Here is a 22,392-nt window from a genome sequence, read left to right on the forward strand (position 1 = left end):
AGGTCGTATATTTAAATGTTTTACATAGCTACTATAGTGAAGAATTTAAAGTAAGAAGAATAAGTAAACGAAACACTAGGTCAACTAACACAGTTAAACTATTGCAACCTTCAGTTAAAAATTACTACGGAAAAAGAACAAGAGAATATATGATCCCAAAGATTTATAATGAGTACCCACTATTGCTTGACGAGACTAAGTTAAGAATAGGCAGTTTGAAATTACAACTCAAAAAAATGTTATTAGATAAATACAAAATTTCAAATACATAAAACTAAGTCCTAAAAAACATACAATAAAAAACCGAATGTATAAAATACTATTCATATGTTAAATAATATAACAATATACGTATTACTATACTCCTAAAATGTTATGTAAAGAATGACTTACTTACCTGCCTACAATAGTAAACCCTATTTTGATCTAAGGTAGACTTTAAAATATAATTTGCACCTTTACTCGCGGAAATAACAATAATTTCGCGTGAGCCGTGCGGCGTAGGTATTACTTAGTTTACTTACCGGACAAATGCTGTGACATCTTATTGCGTCGAAATACGGTTTATTATTGGCCGGGTGACAGCTGTGTTGTCGATATATGGCTCTCAAGCAGTACCTATTATTGTTTTAGTTTAGTTGGAGCGCATCGCCAACAAACTGTTCTACAGTTTGGCGAAACTTTAATTATAAGTACATTGTATATTGTGATTTGTGAAATAAACTAAAAAAAAAAAAAAAAAAAATATTAACTAGGGCTTGCAATATCGAACGGTTTCAAATTCCGGAACTGATTTTCGCTATTAGATCCCAATTCCGGAATTCTGGAACTGGTTCCGGAAAAAAGCGGCCAAGTGCGAGTCGGACTCGCCCATGAAGTTCCGTACCATTTCTCATATATCTTATCTTAATAATGTATAATGTCTAAAAATAACGGCTACGTAGCCTAGTGGCTCCGTTTGCGAAGATGAAGGTCAAGTGCGCCTAAAGAAAGAGTTTTTAGCATACTGTGTGCCACTGGAAGAATCTTCAGTATCGTAATTATTTTTCATGAAATGGGGTTGGCAACTGTCAAAGGTTTGCATAGATGGCGCCATCATAGCTTGCCCCTGTCTCTAGTTTTGTTCTATGAGATTTGGCTTAAAGTACTGGAATCCAGGTCACAAAATTCCAAAAAAAAAAACAAGAATTTGACACAATTCTAGGGATTCACAGGGCAAGCTATGATGGCGCCATCTGTTTAATACTTCGACCGGCCAACCCCATTAGTGTAGGTATTTGTATTAATTGGCATTTGGTAAAAGTGGGTAGCATTACATTGGGATATAATAAACCAGTCTTAGCTCGACGCCCGTGTTTAATTCACGACTCCCAAACTGCATACCTTGACATGGCGCAGCCGGTACCTAAGTGAAATTATATTGAGATAAAGTGGATTTCGTTGTTTTGTGCGGCTAATAAATGACAAACGGTGAAAGTGAGCAGTTTGCCGATTCTTAGGGAGGATATCGTCGTCATTTCTTTAACAATGGAGTCAGTTTTACAACCACCGCCGCCATTCTCGTTTGAGAATAATCTAGTTAATGTGACATCCGGAAATTTAAGTGCTGAGTGGGACAATTGGAAGAAATCTTTTAAAATCTATTACGAAGCATGTGAACTTTCGACGAAACCTAAAAAAGTGCAAGTGAATATATTGTTGCATGTCATCGGAACCAAATGTCGTGAAGTGTACGAGCAATTTACAAACGAGGAGACGGATACGGTGGAAGACTTGCTAAAAAAGTTCGACGCGTTTTTTGTTCCGGTAAAAAATTTGGCAGTCGAAAGGCATAAATTTTTTAAAAGAGATCAGAAGGACTTAGAGTCAACCGAACAGTACATTTTTGAATTAAATAAAATAGCTGCCAAATGCGAGTTTGGAGAATTGCGTGATGGTTTAGTGTGTAGCAGGTTCATATGTGGTGTAAAAGAGGTGACCCTTTCGGAACGGATGTTGAGGGAACCGGACATTTCATTAAAGAAAGCAATCGACATATGCAAGTTAGCAGAGATGTCTAAAATACACGCATTAAATATAAAGACAAATAGTGTCGAACAGCACGTACACGAAGTTTCACAAAACAATAATCAATCCGGAACTACAACCTGTGACGTGCATGTAGTTAACAGACGTTATGCCTCAGCCGCTATAAACCGCCCGCGCCGGCCGTCTCACACACCGATGCGATCAAACGCGCCCAGCGGGGCTCGGGAGCATCAGACATATCACACCAGATCTTCATTTTATACCCCTAACCCCAGAGAGAAGACGTTTAATCTTCATAACAATCCATCACCGCAAGCAACGTCAAGTGAACCGCAGAGAACTTTTAACGGCTGTAGTAATTGCGGTCATGCGCACCGAAGGATGGAATGCCCCGCGTTCGGAGTACGGTGTAACAATTGCAATCGGATGAATCACTATGCGAGAATGTGTCGATCGTCGCGTCGCGTGTACGAAATACAGGAGGACTCCACCGATCAGGTAATCGCTCAAGTTAATAATGTAAACAGTGACTGGTCAGTAAATTTAGAGATAAACAAAGGGTGTATCACTTTTAAGCTAGATTCTGGAGCGGATGTTAATGTATTGCCTAAAAGATTTTTAAGTAAAATCCAGTTGTCAACTAATGATTTAACTAAAACGTCAACAAAGTTGCATGGCTATTCTGGGAAAGAGATTATCGTAGTGGGAAAATGTTATTTAAAAGTAGCTTACAGGGGAAATACACATTTTTTGAAGTTTATAATTGCCGATGTTAATTCGTGTCCGGTACTTGGCAGGAGTTCATGCGTGGAATTAAATTTAGTTAAACTAATTATGTCTATTAATGAAAGTTCTCCAAGTGAAAAAATATTAGACGAATTTTTAGATGTTTTCGAGGGTATGGGTTGCTTGCCAGGGGAATATAAAATACAATTAAAAAATGACATTTCCCCAGTAGTCCACGCTCCGAGAAAGCTACCGTTGGCATTAAAAGATCAGATAAAAAATAAATTGGATGAGATGGAAGAGGAAGGTATTATTTCAAAAGTAGAGGGCCCCACAGATTGGGTCAATAGTATGACGGTAGTCAAAAAACCAAATGGTGACTTACGTTTATGCCTGGATCCCCGCGACTTAAATAAAGCAATTAGGCGTGAACATTTTAAACTGCCAACTTTTGAGGAAATTACGGCGGAGTTGTTAGGTGCGAAGTATTTTAGCACATTAGACGCGAAGCAAGGTTTCTGGCAAGTAAAACTCCATCCAAGTAGCACAGACCTTTGTACTTTCAATACGGTATTCGGGAGATATAAATTTTTAAGGATGCCTTATGGAATCTCCTCGGCATCTGAAATATTTCACAAACGGTTGTATAGTCATTTTGATGATATAGAGGGTGTAGTATTATTTGTTGACGACTTGTTAGTGTATGGTCCAACTAAGGAAATTCATGATCAGAGATTAAGAGCGGTGTTGAATAGATGTAAAGATATTAACATAAAATTAAATAAGCAAAAATGCAGAATCGGCTTAACTGAAATAAAATATCTTGGCCACAAAATTGGTAGCGATGGCATTCGTCCGGATGATTGTCACATATCAGCGATTAGGGACATGCCTACGCCTCAAAATGTAAAAGATGTTGAGAGATTTTTGGGTCTTGTAACATACGTTAGTAATTTTATACCCAACTTCTCTGAGAAGTCTGCTAAGTTAAGAGAACTTTTAAGGAAAGACATCGAATGGCATTGGGACAAAAATCACGAAGATTGTTTTAAAAATCTAAAAACATGTTATGTCTCCGCTCGACCATCTGGAAGCGCAGGCGCAAGTATGCGCGCTCGCGGCTTCAAATGCTTTAACCGACACACATTTATTAGAAGTACAAAAGTGTACAAAGGAGGATGATGAACTTCAAAGTTTAATAAAAGTAATTAAACGTGGTTGGCCAAATGAAAAGGATAAAACTAAGGATACCTTAAAATGTTATTGGAATATTAGAGATGAACTTACTACTGATTTTGGAATGGTATGGAAGGGTAATAGGATTGTCATACCAAAGTGCATGCGACACGATATGTTAAAAAAAATTCACTCTAGTCACTTGGGACTAGATAAATGCAAACTTAGGGCTAGGGAGACAGTATACTGGCCAAATATCAATTCTCAATTACAAGATTATCTATCTAACTGTCAAGCGTGCCTCACTTATAAAAAACAAAATTCGAAGGAGCCTCTTATTTCACATGAAATACCGAAAAAACCATGGCGTAAAGTGGGGGTAGATATTTTTCATTTAGCGAATCAATCGTACATACTTATTGTAGATTACTTCAGTAAATTTATAGAAATATCAAAATTACAAAGTCTAAAATCAGAAAACGTAATTTCTGAACTAAAATACATATTTCGAAGACACGGGATACCGAAAATTGTAATGAGCGATAACGGACCAGAATTCTCCTCTAACCTTTTTAAACAATTTTCTTTAAATTGGAAATTCCACCACGTCACCTCGTCCCCTGGACACGCTCAATCGAACGGTCAAGTGGAACGATCTATTCAATCAATAAAAAATATTATGAAAAAAACCAACTTCGACGGATCAGACTTAGATATTGCGTTATTAGAGTACGTATGTACGCCAATAAATGATAATTTACCGTCACCTGCAGAGTTGTTATATAACAGGAAACTTCGAGGTATAATCTTAATCTTAATATATATATAAAATGCTAATGTGCGTAAGTAAAGACACGGTTTTCTCTATCACCACTATTTCCAATCAACTTCCTGTTGGGGTGGTAAATACCCCTTGGTCTCCCGGTGGGAGTAAGGGAGTTTGGTCGCGGTGGGTGGAAGTGGGTGGTTGTGGGTGGCTAAAATGTGAAAAAATATATATCTGTCCTATTCTAACTCATGGGAACTTTTGGAAAGTTCTAAAAATTTCTGGAATTTCTGGAATAATCTAGAAAACTCCAGAATGTGTACAACTGTAACAATCGATCTAGAATGTTCCAGAAAGTTCTAGAAATTTCTGGAATGATCTAGAAAGTTCCAAAATTGTGTGCGACTGCTAAAATCGACCTAGAATGTTCCAGAAAGTTCTAAAAATTTCTAGAATGATCTAGAAAGTTCCCAAATTGTGTGTGACTGTAACAATCGATCTAGAATGTTCCAGAAAGTTCTAAAAATTTCTAGAATGATCTAAAAAGTTCCAAAATTGTGTGTGACTGCTAAAATCGATCTAGAATGTTCCAGAAAGTTCTAAAAATTTCTAGAATGATCTAGAAAGTTCCCAAATTGTGTGTGACTGCTAAAATCGATCTAGAATGTTCCAAAAAGTTCTAAAAATTTCTAGAATGATCTAAAAAGTTCCAAAATTATGTGTGACTGCTAAAATCGATCTAGAATGTTCCAGAAAGTTCTAAAAATTTCTAGAATGATCTAAAAAGTTCCAAAATTGTGTGTGACTGCTAAAATCGATCTAGAATGTTCCAGAAAGTTCTAAAAATTTCTGGAATGATCTAAAAAGTTCCAAAATTGTGTGTGACTGCTAGAATCGATCTAGAATGTTCCAGAAAGTTCTAAAAATTTCTGGAATGATCTAGAAAGTTCTAGAAATGTTTGGAAATATCTAGAAAGATTCAAAATTGTTTGCAAGTGTAAAAATCGATATGGAATGCTCTAGATAGTTCTAGAAATGACTAGAATAATCTAGAAGCTTCTAGAAAGTTCCGAAATGTGTGCAACTATTGAAATTAATCCTGACGATCCAGATCGTAATTAAGTACCTCGGAATGTTCTAGAGTTTTCTCATACTAGAAATTTCGATTTCCAACGGTATATAAACCGAAAATCAGTGACTTTTTGTCAGTTGAACCGTGTTTACAGTCGCGAAAAGATCAATTGAAGCCAAGAGTGAACAGTGATTACATAAATTGAAGTGATTTGAACAAATGAAAAAGTAAAAACTATTTGACTATTCTAGAGTGTTCTGATACTAGAAATTTCGATTTCCAACGGTATATAAACCGAAAATCAGTGACTTTTTGTCAGTTGAACCGTGTTTACAGTCGCGAAAAGATCAATTGAAGCCAAGAGTGAACAGTGATTACATAAATTGAAGTGATTTGAACAAATGAAAAGTAAAAACTATTTGACTATTCTAGAGTGTTCTGATACTAGAAATTTCGATTTCCAACGGTATATAAACCGAAAATCAGTGACTTTTTGTCAGTTGAACCGTGTTTACAGTCGCGAAAAGATCAATTGAAGCCAAGAGTGAACAGTGATTACATAAATTGAAGTGATTTGAACAAATGAAAAAGTAAAAACTATTTGACTATTCTAGAGTGTTCTGATACTAGAAATTTCGATTTTCAACGGTATATAAACCGAAAGTGAGTAACTTTTCGTTAGTTTTATCATTGTAACAACCAAGATATTCGTTTTGATTAATTTTATTACTTTTTTTATATTTACAATGCCAAGGCGAAAAAAAGTATTTACAAAACCCAAAGTGGTTTCAAAAAGAAGAAAAATAGCACGTCAAAATGAAACAGAAGAACAAAAAGAAAAACGTGTTTTAAACATTCGTAAAGGAGTAAAAAGAATTAGAGAAAATTTAACCGAAGAGGAAAGAGCACGTATTAATGAAGAAACCAGATGTCGAGTAAGATCACTCAGAAATCGTCAATCTGCTGATCAACGTGAACTGGAAAATACCAAAAAAAAAGAAAGAATGGCTACTTTACGCCAACGACGAGCTGCTTCATGTAAAGTTGGAAGTTTAGAACTTCAGGCTTTCCATTATGATTGCAAAAAACAATACAGTGAACATCCAAATATTGTCATCGGAAAAATGGATACGATATGCGAGTATTGTCGTGCCCGGAAATTTAAAGGCGAAACTGCTGGTATATGCTGCTCGAGTGGTAAAGTCAATTTACCAGCACTAGATGTACCACCACCTCAATTACTCGCATATATGACTGGAGAAACACCAGATTCCAATCATTTTCTACAAAATATACGTCGATACAACTGTTGTTTTCAAATGACTTCATTTGGAGCTTCATTAATATGTCAGGAAGAAAATTTCAGCCCGGTTTTTAAGGTTCAAGGCCAAATTTATCACCGATTAGGCTCTCTTTTGCCGATGTCTAATGAATCTCCAAAATTTCTTCAAATATACTTTGTTGGTAACGATGAACTTGAAACAGACCAACGTTGCTCTAACTTTCAGGGACTGCAACGAGATATTATTCAAAAATTACAACGTCTACTTCATAATCATAATCAACTAATCAATGTGTTCAAGACTTCTCTAGACCAAATGGCTGCAGATAATTATAAGATCGTCATTCGAGCAGATAAAAGACCAGCCGGTCAACACGAACGAAGGTTTAATGCACCTCAAACGAACGAAGTTGCCGTAGTCATTGTTGATAACGAATGTAGTCGTCGTGATATTATTATTCAACGTCGAAGTAATAAATTGCAACGTATTGCTGAAACACATCGTAGTTATGATGCGCTACAATATCCGCTAATTTTTTGGCAAGGTGAGGATGGTTATCATTTCAATATTCAACAAATCAATCCAGCTACAGGTGTCGAAACTAACAAAAAAGTATCAGCTATGCAATTCTATGCTTATCGAATTATGACTAGAAATGGTGAATATAACCATATTTTAAACTGTCGGCAGCTATTTCAGCAGTTTATTGTAGACATGTATGCTAAAATTGAAACGGAAAGATTAGATTTTATTCGCCATAATCAACGAAAGTTGCGTTCGGATGAATACATCCATTTGAAAGATGCAATGATAAATGATGGAAACGTCGATAACATGGGAAAATTGGTCATCTTGCCATCGACATTCACTGGAAGTCCACGTCACATGCATGAATATGCTCAAGATGCAATAACTTATGTTAGGAAACACGGCAGACCAGATTTATTTATAACATTCACATGTAATTCTTCATGGATGGAAATCAAAGAAGAATTACAATATGGTCAGACGGCCAGCGATCGACATGATATTGTTGCCCGAGTTTTCCGTCAAAAACAAATTAAATTTATAGACGCCATTGTGAAAAATCAAATATTTGGTGTTGTTATCTGCTGGATGTTTTCAATTGAATGGCAGAAACGAGGATTGCCACATTCACACAACTTAATTTGGCTCCAAAATAAAATTCAACCGAATCAAATAGATGATATCATCAAAGCTGAATTTCCAAACCCGGAAGAAGATTCTGATCTTTATAGTATAATCGTAAAAAATATGGTTCATGGCCCGTGTGGTGAGCTAAATAGAAATTCTCCGTGTATGAAAGATGGAAAATGTACGAAACGTTATCCAAAGCCATTTTTGAACGAAACAGTTACAGGCGAAGACGGATATCCTAAATATAGACGTCGATCACCAGAACAAGGCGGATTTACAGCTAAAATTAAAATACGAGGTAATGCAGAAATTCAAGTTAATAATCAATGGGTAGTACCATATAATCCACTTTTATCTAAAATGTTCAATGCCCATATCAATGTTGAATACTGCAGTTCTGTTAAATCTATAAAATATGTATGCAAATATATTAACAAAGGCAGTGATATGGCTGTTTTTACGTTAACCAATGAAAACCAGCATGATGAAATAGTACAGTATCAAATGGGTCGTTACATTAATACCAACGAAGCAATTTGGCGAATTTTAAGTTTTCCAATACACGATCGAGATCCACCGGTTCAACATTTATCCGTCCACCTAGAAAATGGACAACGTGTGTTTTTTACAACAGAAACAGCACAAAAAGTTGCGACGGAACCACCAACTCGAACAACTTTAACAGCATTTTTTGAATTATGCCAGAAAGACCAATTTGCTAAGACTTTACTTTACTCAGAAGTACCCAGCTATTATACATGGGATACAACAAGTAAACAATTTAATCCTCGAAAACGTGGAATGCAAGTAGAAGGACATGATGGAGTGTTCAAGAGTAACACAATAGGACGAGTCTACACAGTGCATCCAAAAAACGCTGAATGTTTCTATCTACGCTTATTACTTCACACTATTCGTGGTCCAACGTGTTTTGAAGACCTAAAAACTGTCAATGGTTACATTTGTGAGACATATCGTGAAGCATGTCAAAGATTGGGTCTACTAGAAAACGATAATCATTGGGAGTTAGCTATGAATGAAGCAGCCCAAACGGCAACAGCAAGTCAAATTCGTGAGCTATTTGCAATCATATTAACTACATGTAATCCTTCTAATCCAAATCGACTATGGCTTAAATATCGAGAATATATGAGCGATGACATCTTGGCTGATTTACGACAGCAAAATCCGGACTTAGAAATTAATTTTAATGAAGAAATTTTTAACAAAGCTTTGATATTGATAGAAGATAAATGTTTAGCAATTTCTAACCAAACGTTAATACAACTAGGTGTTCAATCTCCTAAACGAAATCATTTGGATGTTATGAACAGTGAATTTTTAAGAGAAACAAATTATAATATCGACGAATTGAGGCTTTACATCCAACACAACAAACCCTTATTAATTGAGAGTCAAAAACAAGCTTACGACATAATAATGGATTATTATAAAAATCAGCGAAGTGGTATAATATTTTTAGACGCACCTGGTGGCACCGGGAAAACATTTTTGATAAATTTAATTCTAGCTGAAATCCGTGCAAATAAAGAAATCGTTCTCGCCCTAGCATCATCTGGAATAGCGGCAACACTTATGGATGGTGGACGAACGGCACATTCTGGTTTAAAATTACCATTAGATGTAGCTAACTACGAATTCCCGGTATGTGACATCACAAAATCATCGGCACGTGGACAAATATTAAAACAGTGCAAAGCCATTATATGGGATGAAAGCACAATGGCTCATAGAAAATCCCTAGAAGCACTAAACAGAACACTTCAAGATTTACGCGACAACACGAATATAATGGGAGGTGTATTGTTAATACTATCAGGCGATTTCCGTCAAACGCTACCTGTCATTCCGAAATCAACGCCGGCAGATGAAATTAACGCTTGCCTGAAGAAGTCGTTCATATGGGAACAGGTAAAAATAATTAAATTAACAACAAATATGAGAGCACAGATTTCAGGAGATGAAAAGGCCCAAGAATTTGCTGAAAAACTTTTACAAATAGGAGAGGGCACTTATCCAATAGACGAAAATACTGGCCAAATCACACTAACTAATGAGTTATGTAATGCTGTTGAAACACCGGAACAACTTATAAATGAAGTGTATCCAAGTATTGCTGAAAATTATACTAATTCAGAATGGTTACGGGAGCGCATTATTCTAGCCACGAAAAACGACATTGTCAATAGCATCAACAACATCATCCAGGAAATGATTCCGGGAGAAGAGAAAATCTACAACCCAATCGATACAATGACTGATGAACAAGAAAGCGTAAATTTTCCTTCTGAATTTTTGAATTCACTAAATGTTCCAGGAATGCCATTGCACTGCCTTAAATTGAAAGTTGGTTCACCAATTATTCTATTACGAAATCTGAACTCGCCAAAATTGTGTAATGGTACGAGACTCTGTATTAAACAGCTACAAAATAACATCATCGAAGCCAGTATAATGACTGGTAAAGAAAAAGGACAAATAGTATTTATACCACGAATACCTTTAATATCAAATGGATTGCCCTTTACGTTTAAACGTTTACAATTCCCGGTGAAGTTGGCTTACAGTATGACCATCAACAAAGCACAGGGCCAAACATTCAAATACTGTGGCGTTGACTTAAAGGAACCCTGCTTTGCACATGGTCAATTATACGTTGCATGCTCACGAGCAGGATCACCTCGAAATTTGTTCATCTACAGCCCGGGCAATAAAACAATAAATGTAGTCTATAAGAAAGTATTATAGAAAAATTAAACAAAATGTAAATGTATAATATAACGTGTAATATGTTAATGTATTTATCATATATGTAGTATGTAGAATATCATATGTAAATAATTGTGTGAATAAAACATAAATTTTCCATTTACTAAGGTGTTTTTTATTCTAACTTATGATTATTTCAATTAGTTAATTAGTTAATTAATTAAATATACTTTCTATACACCGCATATTTAATGGTCGACTAAGTCTTTCAATATCTAAGATAGAAATCTATATTATCTACGTTAAAAAATGCATCCTCAAATATTTTTTATACCATTAAACATGCGATTTATTTTAACCCGAGCAACGCCGGGTTTTGCAGCTAGTATATATATAAAATGCTAATGTGCGTACGTAAAGACAGGGTTTTCTCTACCACCACCAATTCCAATCAACTTCCTTTTGGGGTGGTAAATACCCCTCGATCTCCCGGTGGGAATAAGAGAGTTTGGTCGCGGTGGGTGGAAGTGGGTGGTTGTGGGTGGCAAAAATATGAAAAAATATACATCTGTCCTTTTCTAACTCATGAGAACTTCTGGAAAGTTCTAAAAATTTCTGGACTAATCTACAAAACTAGAATGTGTACAACTGTAACAATCGATCTAGAATGTTCGAGAAGGTTCTAAAAATTTCTAGAATGATCTAGAAAGATTCAAAATTGTGTGCAACTGCTAAAATCGATATAGAATGTTCCAGAAAATTCTAGAAATGTCTGAAATGATCTAGAAAGATTCAAAATTGTCTGCAACTGCTAAAATCGATGTGGAATGTTCCAGAAAATTCTAGAAATGTCTGGAATGATCTAGAAAGATTCAAAATTGTGTGCAACTGCTAAAATCGGTATGGAATGTTCCAGAAATATCTAAAAATTTCTGGACTAATCTAGAAAACTCTAAAATGTGTACAACTGTAACAATCGATCTAGAATGTTCGAGAAGGTTCTAAAAAATCCATATGGAATGCTCTAGATAGTTCTAGAAATGACTATAATAATCTAGAAGCTTCTAGAAAGTTCCGAAATGTGTGCAACTATTGAAATTAATCCGGACGATCCAGATCGAAATTAAGTACATCGGAATGTTCTAGAGTGTTCTGATACTAGAAATTTCGATTTCCAACGGTATATAAACCGAAAATAAGTGACTTTTTGTCAATTGAACCGTGTTTACAGTCGCGAAAAGATCAATTGAAGTCAAGAGTAAACAGTGATTACATAAATTCAAGTGATTTGAACAAATGAGAAAGTAAAAACTATTTGACTATTCTAGAGTGTTCTGATACTAGAAATTTCGATTTCCAACGGTATATAAACCGAAAATCAGTGACTTTTTGTCAGTTGAACCGTGTTTACAGTCGCGAAAAGATCAATTGAAGTCAAGAGTAAACAGTGATTACATAAATTCAAGTGATTTGAACAAATGAGAAAGTAAAAACTATTTGACTATTCTAGAGTGTTCTGATACTAGAAATTTCGATTTCTAACGGTATATAAACCGAAAGTGAGTGACTTTTTGTTAGTTTTATCATTGTAACAACCAAGATATGCGTTTTGGTTAATTTTATTACACTTTTTATATTTACAAAGCCAAGACGAAAAAAAGTATTTGCAAAACCCAAAGTGGTTTCAAAAAGAAGGAAAATAGCACGTCACAATGAAACAGAAGAACAAAGAGAAAAACGTCTTTTGAACATTCGTAAAGGAGTAAAAAGAATTAGAGAAAATTTAACCGAAGAGGAAAGAGCACGTATTAATGAAGAAACACGATGTCGAGTAAGATCACTCCGAAATCGTCAATCGGCTGATCAACATGAACTGGAAAATACCAGAAAACAAGAAAGAATGACTACTTTACGCCAACGACGAGCTGCTTCATGTAAAATTGGAAGTTTAGAACTTCAGGCTTTCCATTATGATTGCAAAAAACAATGAACATCCAAGTATTGTCATCGGAAAAATGGATACGATATGCGAGTATTGTCATGCACGGAAATTTAAAGGCGAATACTGCAGTTCTGTTAAATCGATAAAATATGTATGCAAATATATTAATAAAGGCAGTGATATGGCTGTTTTTACGTTAACCAATGAAAACCAGCATGATGAAATAGTACAGTATCAAATGGGTCGTTACATTAATACCAACGAAGCAATTTGGCGAATTTTAAATTTTCCAATACACGATCGAGATCCACCGGTTCAACATTTATCCGTCCACCTATAAAATGGACAACGTGTGTTTTTCACAACAGAAACGGCATAAAAAGTTGCGACGGAACCACCGACTCGAACAACTTTAACAGCGTTTTTTGAATTATGCCAGAAAGACCAATTTGCTAAGACTTTACTCAGAAGTACCCAGCTATTATACATGGGATACAACAAGTAAACAATTTAATCCTCGAAAACGTGGAATGCAAGTAGAAGGACATGATGTGTTCAAGAGTAACACAATAGGACGAGTCTACACAGTGCATCCAAAAAACGCTGAATGTTTCTATCTACGCTTATTACTTCACACTATTCGTGGTCCAACGAGTTTTGAAGACCTAAAAACTGTCAATGGTTACATTTTTGAGACATCGTGAAGCATGTCAAAGATTAGGTCTACTTGAAAACGATAATCATTGGGATACACATATAATGTGTAATATGTAAATGTATTTATCATATATGTAATACGTATAATATCATATGTAAATAATTGTGTGAATAAAACATAAATTTTCCATTTACTAAGGTGTTTTTTATTTTAACTTATAATTATTTCAATTAGTTAATTAATTAAATATACTTTCTATACACCGCATATTTAATGGTCGACTACTTACTTACTTACTTACTTTCAATATCTAAGATAGAAATCTATATTATCTACGTTAAAAAATGCATCCTCAAATATTTTTATACCATTAAACATGCGATGTATTTTAACCCGAGCAACGCCGGGTTTCGCAGCTAGTTCCGTACAAAAGTAACCCAACGGTACCTAAGATAAGAATGCAACAACATTATCACGATAGATTAACACAAAGACAGGAGATTCAAAAACATTATTTCGATTTACGTACCAGAAACTTAACCCCAAAACATTATTTCGATTTACGTACCAGAAACTTAACCCCCTTAATCATTGGACAAAAGATAAAATTAAAATTATTAAATAGTTGGGTTCCAGGTACAGTTCACAGCATTTTAGGACCTAGGACATATCTGATCTCAATGCCTAACGGTAACGTTCTACGACGCAACAGGAGACATTTAATTATAGACTCATACGAAAGACCAGAACCTACATATCTCAACCTAGATGATGACGTAATCTCTCCCTCGTTAGTTACGCAACCACAAACAACATCCAACTCCAGCCAACCGGTTGATCAGTCAGCTGATCAGAATGTGCAAACTAATGATATGTTTTATCGTACTCGTTCCGGCAGGACAGTGCGACCTCCTGATCGGTGGGGATACCCCTCCACGTCCACCACCGTCAATCGTGTCACGTGAGCCATGACTTTCGTTTTTATTGTTAGCATAAGTGTGTTTAGCATAAAGTGTGCATGTAATTAATAAGAGATTTGATGAAACAATACTTTAATTACCTAAGCAACAAAATGTATGTATTGTAAAAAAATAATTAAAAAAAAAAAAAAACTATGTACATTCCATAAGCTCATTACTCCTAGGTACCTACATAGTCAATTGTGCTTTGACAGTGACTAAAAATATTTTGCAAACTTCAAGTAGGTATGTTCTTATATTGACATATTTGTCATATAATATAAATATTAATAAAATAAGAATTTAAAATATAAACATGCATAAAATTCTATATGTATTTGGTGTTATAATTATAAGTACTGCATGAGAGTCATGTTATTTTTAATACATTTGTAAAACTAAATTTCTATCAACTTGCTTCAACGTAAGAGATATTCAAGTTTAGATTTAGTAGTAGGTAAGCATGATATAATCAAATTGGCATGTGATAAATTTCCAATTAATAATATTCAATTACCTCCTTCTTGCATCTGTGTAAGAAGATGGACTTAATGTTATTTTAGTTGTAATTTTCCACACACGTTTACAATCAAATTCATAGTCATGTTGCTGTTATGCAAGTGTTTACAAACAATAACAGTACGTACTACCTACCTAGTATATAGTCTAAGGTGTGTGTTTAATAACCCTTTTTATCCGTCACCAACCGCTGTGAGATAACACGCGTATTAATGTAAAACAAACTTTCTGGCATTTAAATAAAGTTTATAATTGCGTTTATTTCTGTGGGGGATGGAAAGGTGATTTAAACATTCTGATCACTACATGGTGTTCTATTTAAATTATTTAATTTTTCAAAGAAGGAGGTTGTAGGTATTTGTATTAATTGGCATTTGGTAAAAGTGGGTAGCATTACATTGGGATATAATAAACCAGTCTTAGCTCGACGCCCGTGTTTAATTCACGACTCCCAAACTGCATACCTTGACAATTAGTAAAAGTTAATTGATTTTAAAAACCCTTTTTTGTTTCAGAGGTCCTCTCGAGCGACGAGGACGACATAGACGACATGAACAACGAGTACTTGGAGAACTTGTCGCGTATGGCCGTCAAGACTGCCGCCCAGCAGGGCGTCAACATGACCGCCAACATAGAAGACTATGACAGCGACTCGGTGAGTGCAGTCACTAAGGCTGAACGGCTCTTTATCATTTGTCACCATGCCTGTCACACTCTAACAAGTATAACTACAATTAGATTTTAAATAAAATTGGACCCGGACCTTGGATCCGGGTACGTCCTTAAACTACGTCCAAAAGAGAGGTATGGGCATTGTGAATGTCATCTCCCTTTGTGTAGTAGGGCACAGCACAGCGGATGTCATTCCAGATCTAGAGCAGAGCCCAACTGGGGAAGTACCTCCACCTTACAGAAAACCGCAGCCAAATAACACTAGACCCTACTCATAGTGTTGTGTTCCTGCCGGTGAGTAAGGTTGCCAGAGTTCAATGAGGGGGGACGGGTTTAGGGTCGGCAACGCGCATGTAACTCCTCTGGAGTTGCAGGCGTACATAGGCTACGGAGACTGCTTACCATCAGGCGGGCCGTATGCCCGTATGCTTGTTTGCCATCGAAGTAGTATAAAAAAAAATTAATAAACACTAATTAAGATAGAAGAGAGAAATATTTACTGTTGCTACTAGCCGCTAATGTTTACAATATGTCAATCTTATTATCAGTTCAGTTCAAATATACTTTATTCATGTAGGCCTAGCAACAAGCACTTATGAGTATCTTAATCTAATTATCAGAGCAATTTATTGATGTTGTAAATATTATTCCATATATGATACTAATGAATATAATTCATAGATCAAATTTAATACTAAGAATTTCACAATATATCGTCATACAACAAAAAAAAATTGTATAAAAAATACTAGTCTAGAATATTTCTAGAATAAATTCTAAATGTCAAACAAATGAAATAAAAAATAAAAACAACAAAGGAAGTACATGCATTGGAATATCCATTTCATCATCATTATTCAAATATAATAAATAATTAATAATTTCGAATCACAATTAATCCCACGTTGTTTTATCATTCATGTAGTCTTGTGTGGTATAATAAGCTTTAGAAATAAGTTTACGCTTTACATGATTCTTAAATTTATTAATTGATAACTCAGTAATATGGTTTGGAAGTTTATTATTATTTCCTCTACGAGACAGGCTATGCCTAGTGTGGAGGTCAGTGTAACATGTGACACTGTTTAAACTTATATTTGTCAAATAAACAATTTGTAATGGAGAATAATTTGAATGGAGAAGGCTGGAGCAAGGAAAGCGGGCACCCAAAACATTTAACAACACGTTAGTGAAGAAACAAATCGAGCAAATATACAGCATTTGGGTGCCACGATAAAAAAAGCTATAATAAAAAAAATAAAAATAAAAATTGATAGAAATAGCCTATATTCCAAAAAAGAATATATTCATCCAGGGATCGGAAACCGGTATTTTTTGTATGGGAGCGAAAACGGTATTTTTTCGTTCTTTGTTAATTATTTCATTCCTAATCGGGCAATCTAATAATACGAAGTCGTTATCTAAAAACACAACTGAGTCCTACATTTTGAGTATAAAATAAACCGAAATATATGGTTATTTCGATGTTTTTGCAAAAAACCGGTTCCGATCCCTGTATTCATCTACAGTTGTGTGCAGCAGTACACTCTGCGACGAAGATCGTCTTACAGAAAAGTTTATTTTTTCCTGGATGACTTTGGTTTAGATGTAAAGGTTTGATTGAAAATAATAGGAAATATTCTAAATTACAATTATAGTACATAATTGTATTTTTTTTTCGTAGGGTTTTACGTTTTTATAGGATGTTCCGCAACTTAGTAAAAACAGCCGATTTTCATGATATTTTTTTTTACTTCCAATATCATTTAAGGTGGTTCGACTAGGTTACCCAAAGCTTAAACCTCACTAGATGGCGCCACAATTGCAAATTTTGAGTTTTAATTTTTTTGTGGAGTAGTCTTGGTATTTCTATACTGTAAATTATGTTTAGCGCACTCTTTAAATAAATATTGAACTATTAAAACAAACACTGAACACTTCATTGTACAAAAACTACCCCTTAATGTCGACAGAATGTTTCTTGACTCTATTTCTAAGTATCACTCACACATTCAAACAGTCTTACTGGGATCCTTGTAGTAGACAATTTGGCACAGCGTGAGTAGGCTTCAATAGCGTTACGGTATGTACGTGGAAATACATGCAAGAGGATGTGGGTTCGAGACTCATAAATTTTTTTTTTGTTATCAGTATTATCAAGTACCTATTATTAATAAATTATTTTATGAGAAATATGAGCGTTTTCCATAAAAATATTAAAAATCTGATTCTCACACATCATGATATTTTTGGGTTCTTCCAACTCAGAATCACTAGCATAATCAATCCTCGTGCTAAAAAAACCCGAAAATTTGTATAGTTTTAGTTTTACATTGAAATTTCTTTCACACTAAAATGTGACGTAATGGTATGGATATTTTAGGATATCTTTTTTTACTGCTAGGGTGGAGAAGATTCTAAGTAGAATTAACCTAAGAAAGTCCAAATTTGTAAGTCAGATTTTCCGGTATTTTTTTAAAAAAAAAACGCTGTTTTGTTCTAAAATTAAAGCAATCCCTTACTGCCCAGCCTTTAAAAAAGTAGGTACTATTTTACAGTACAATTAAAACATTTTTTTTACGATACATTTAATTAAATTACAGTGAGTTACAAAATTGCATGGCCTTCTATTTATAACCATTATAAAAAGAAATGAGATATTTACCATGTTTGTTTATATTATTGATTTCCCGATATTTTGACACAACTAGAAGTTTCACACAATGCCTAGAGATAGAAATTTATTTATTTATTTTATTTATTGTCAATTTCATTCAACGGATCACATCATATCCAATTTATGTGTTTATGTATTGCATTGTTTTCTACCTAGTTGGTTATTAAATTCTGTTACTGCAATAATCTTTATCTACATAAAATATACCAACGAAAGTTTAATAAAGTTTATATTAAAATGAAGTACACAAAATCCTCCTCTGGCTTTGACACAGGCCCTCAAACGACGAGGCCAGTCATCAATAGCGGCACGCACGATTGTCATGTCTAATTCCGTCACTGTCTTAACTATGGCCCGCTTGAGGGAGTTAAGATTTGTGTGGGGTTTAGCACAGGCTTTCTCCTCAATAACCTGCTATATGGCATAATCCAGGGGGTTAAGGTCCGGACTGGAGGACGGCCAGTCTTCGTGGGCAATAAAGTCAATTTTGTTCCTTCGAAACCAGGCTTGAGTTGTTTTTGCCTTATGTGCAGGAGCTGAGTCCTGTTCAAAGATCCATGGCTGGTTTTGAAATAGGGTGTGGCTTAAGGGCTTCACTATTGGTTCGAGAACGGTTTCCAGTTTCCGGTTTTCACACCTTTTTCACAGAAATGAATCTGTGTTAGCCCTGAGTGTGACACACCCAAATTCATGTTTGGCGGGTGCCCACATTTGTGCAACGCAATAGGGTTGTTTCCATCTACAAATCTTAGGGCATAATTGTATCCCAAAAAATTCTTTTGGATTATAAAAACATGTTAAACTACTTTTAGGGGACCTGTAATGACCATATTTTTGTAAATATTGAATTTAAAATATCTTTTGGCACACGTCACGTGACCAAACTCGAAACGTCATTGAAGATTCTGATGACGTCACAACTCTCGGATTGACACTGTTGACAGTTAGGCGATTAACAACAAATGACAAATATCAGTTGATAGTTTGTATCTTCTACGTGTGTATGTTGTCAAACCATAAACTGTGACGTCACACAATTTTCAAAGAGCGTTTTGGGCGCGAAAGCATCTGTCAAAATATATTTTGTTAATTTAACATATTTATAGCCGTTTTTAGTATAAAAGCTGAATTTTAAGGCAACTTTTAGTTAATATACAAAGTAATACAAGCGTTTCAAAAAATTGGAATACGATTCTCTTTTAGGCCCCAATTCATTATAGATACGACGAGATAAGGTATATAATTATAGCTCACAAATCCACCACATTGTAATTTTTTTATTTTTTCGGTAGCATTTGTTTTAACGGAAATAAAGAGGTTGCAAATCGAGTAACAGAACTTCAGAACAGATATCATTTGATATTTACCAGTCGCTTTTCGGTGAAGGAAAACATCGTGAGGAAACTGGACTAATCCCAACAAGGCTTAGTTTTACCCTCTGGGTTGGAAGGTCAGATGGCAGTGGCTTTCGTAAAAACTAGTGCCTACGCCAAATCTTGGGATTAGTTGTCAAAGCGGACCCCAAGCTCCATTGAGCCGTGGCAATATGCTGGGACAACGCTAGGAAGAAAGAAAGAAATCGAGTAACAAAACTTAGTAACCAACTAGGTATAATAGTTATGATGTAAATGTCCATATCATGTTGGAGTCATATATGTATTAGCCAACTAATTATTCAAGATCAATACACTTAGCTCCCTTAGGTATTCGCCTAAATACAATCTCGGGCAAAATTGAGTTTTATAAAAGTGAACTAGTTTCTAGTTCCAATTACAGTTACACTTTTCCTGGTTTTTCGCGGACCAGAATATCGATGATTTTTGTAACTTGATTTAGACGTTGCTATCATTTTCAATCCAAAAACACATAAAATCACAATTCAGAACATGCGGCAGCGTTGTTTTCTATCAAGTACCTCAAGCACCAGGGCGGCTACCGGGAAAATCGAAATTCGTCAATTTCGGGCATTTTACTCTGTCACTCTAATTACGTCTTAGTGAGAGTAAAAGAGAAAGATCCCCGCAATTTGCGAATTTAGGTTTTCGCGGTAGGCCCCCAGGTCCTGTCAAGTTTCAGCAGTGTTGCCAGGTGAGCGGAAGAGAATTATCGTACTTGAGTGTCAATATTATTGTACCGTTGAAAAAAATATCGTACGCCAATCAAAAAGGCAGCCCCTAAAAATGTCTAGCAAAATAATCTTAAATTTCCAATTAATAATAAAAAAATAAACTTTAAACTTACACCAAGGAGCCGAACACCCAAAAGATACTAATTTTAGCCTATTTCTGAGAGAAGGTGTCATATTTTGCTTCAAATTATTAGACTTTTAAGGTGGCATCATCCAAGGGCTGAAATTATAGTACTTTAGTGTACGATAATGCTCTTTGGAACATTACGTCATACCGGGGCCCAAATTATCGTACATGTACAACAATTATCGTACGCCTGGTCACACTGAGTGTCAGTGTCGACAGAGTCAGCTATAAACGCGTCAAACATCGCAACGTCGCGCCGATGGCCGTCCGAGGCATGAAGTGGCAACGCCGCAATGTATTTGTACACGACATTTGTCACACACACATGAGTAAAATTTATAAAAATATAACGTTGATTATTGCATGATTTCTGTATGAAACAAAGTTTTTCTATTAATTTAGCGCAAATGAATATTCGAAAGTAGATAGATGCGCAACTATTTATGTAATAATATTGTGTAATTAATAAATAAATAGCGATTGTTTTTTGTATGAAAATCGAACCACCTTAAGTAAAGGTTACAGTTAATTTTGAAACGATATCAAGTAATGCAGAATAATTATATAAAAAGATACAATATTATCGATCTAAAGTTATAGTATTATGTACTGCTATTATATTGCACACAACTGTATAATAAATAAATAAATAAATATTATAGGACATTATTACACAAATTGACTAAGTCCCACAGTACGCTCAATAAGGCTTGTGTTGAGGGTACTTAGACAACGATATATATAATATATAAATATTTATAAACACTTAAATACATAGAAAACACCCATGACTCAGGAATAAATATCCATGCTCATCACACGAATAAATGCCCTTACCAGGTTTTGGTAAAAAGCTATCAGAATTCCTTAGCCAATATTTGGCCACAAAAAACTGACTTCTATTTTTAATAATTTAATTATAATGAGGACAATTTCTATTTCACTAATTTAATTTATTTAATAATCCTATATTTAATATTTCTGCAAATAATGAATTGTGTTGTGTTTTAATGTATATAATGTAATTTGTATTGTATATCCTACTGCAATCTAGTTTGTAAGCGATTTGGTGTACCTGTTAGCTTATAAATGTCTAATAAATCAGTCCGCTCCTAGCCCTCTTACGGATAACACGCGTGCAGTTCCCGACAGCAAAGTCAGTGGTCGCCAAACTGTGTCAATACGATTTTAATGTATTAATTGCTAAAAATAAAAAAACAGTTAATATGCTTTGTGCTCGGTGTCATAGTGAAGTGAATGACTGTGCCCAATGCACTACGTGCAATAATTTAATTGGTTTTTGTTGTGCCGGAGTAACTGAAATGGGCTACCGTAAACTGGGTTCGCGTAAGGCCCAGTGGAAATGTCCCGATTGTCGAGTTTTGGAGCAGTCATCGCCGTTAAAAAGTGCCGAGGCTGCTTCACTTGATTCTATCATGCAGGAACTAAAATCCATCCAGCGTCAGCTTGAAGGTATGCCGGGCCTTGTGCGAGATGTCAAGGATATAAAGAAGGAAATCGACGAGCTCAGAAAAGCCTGTGATTTCAACAGCGCATCACTAGATGACCATAAGAAGCGGTTGGACAAAACTGAGAGCAAATTATCGGAATTGACGAGTATTAAAGGCGATATTCAGTCTATAAACAAAGAGCTGGACACCCTCAAGGGCGATAATCTAAGTAAGGACCAGTGGCAGCGTCTTAACAACGTTGAGATAAAAGGAGTACCCCAAAGGCAAAACGAAGATTTGTTCAAAATCCTCGATCAGAT

General features: G+C 35.2%; 2 protein-coding genes across 2 annotated transcripts in view; both read left to right on the top strand.

The window, feature by feature from the left end:
* LOC133534014 (importin-7-like) overlaps positions 1 to 22,392 on the top strand; it is a 37,306-nt gene that overhangs the window by 2,016 nt on the left and 12,898 nt on the right. Inside the window, exon 3 of the mRNA XM_061873105.1 lies at positions 15,533 to 15,672. Coding sequence (XP_061729089.1) covers positions 15,533 to 15,672 — 140 coding nt within the window. The remainder of the gene's footprint in view (positions 1 to 15,532; positions 15,673 to 22,392) is intronic.
* LOC133534013 (uncharacterized) lies at positions 1,024 to 15,445 on the top strand. Its single transcript, XM_061873104.1, has 2 exons — positions 1,024 to 2,526; positions 14,438 to 15,445. Exons 1-2 carry the CDS (start codon positions 1,528 to 1,530, stop codon positions 14,453 to 14,455), a joined length of 1,017 nt encoding a protein of 338 aa, XP_061729088.1. The 5' UTR covers positions 1,024 to 1,527; the 3' UTR covers positions 14,456 to 15,445.

The sequence above is a fragment of the Cydia pomonella genome, unplaced genomic scaffold (assembly GCF_033807575.1).
Source record: "Cydia pomonella isolate Wapato2018A unplaced genomic scaffold, ilCydPomo1 PGA_scaffold_34, whole genome shotgun sequence".
In the NCBI taxonomy this organism is placed as follows: Eukaryota; Metazoa; Arthropoda; class Insecta; order Lepidoptera; family Tortricidae; genus Cydia; species Cydia pomonella.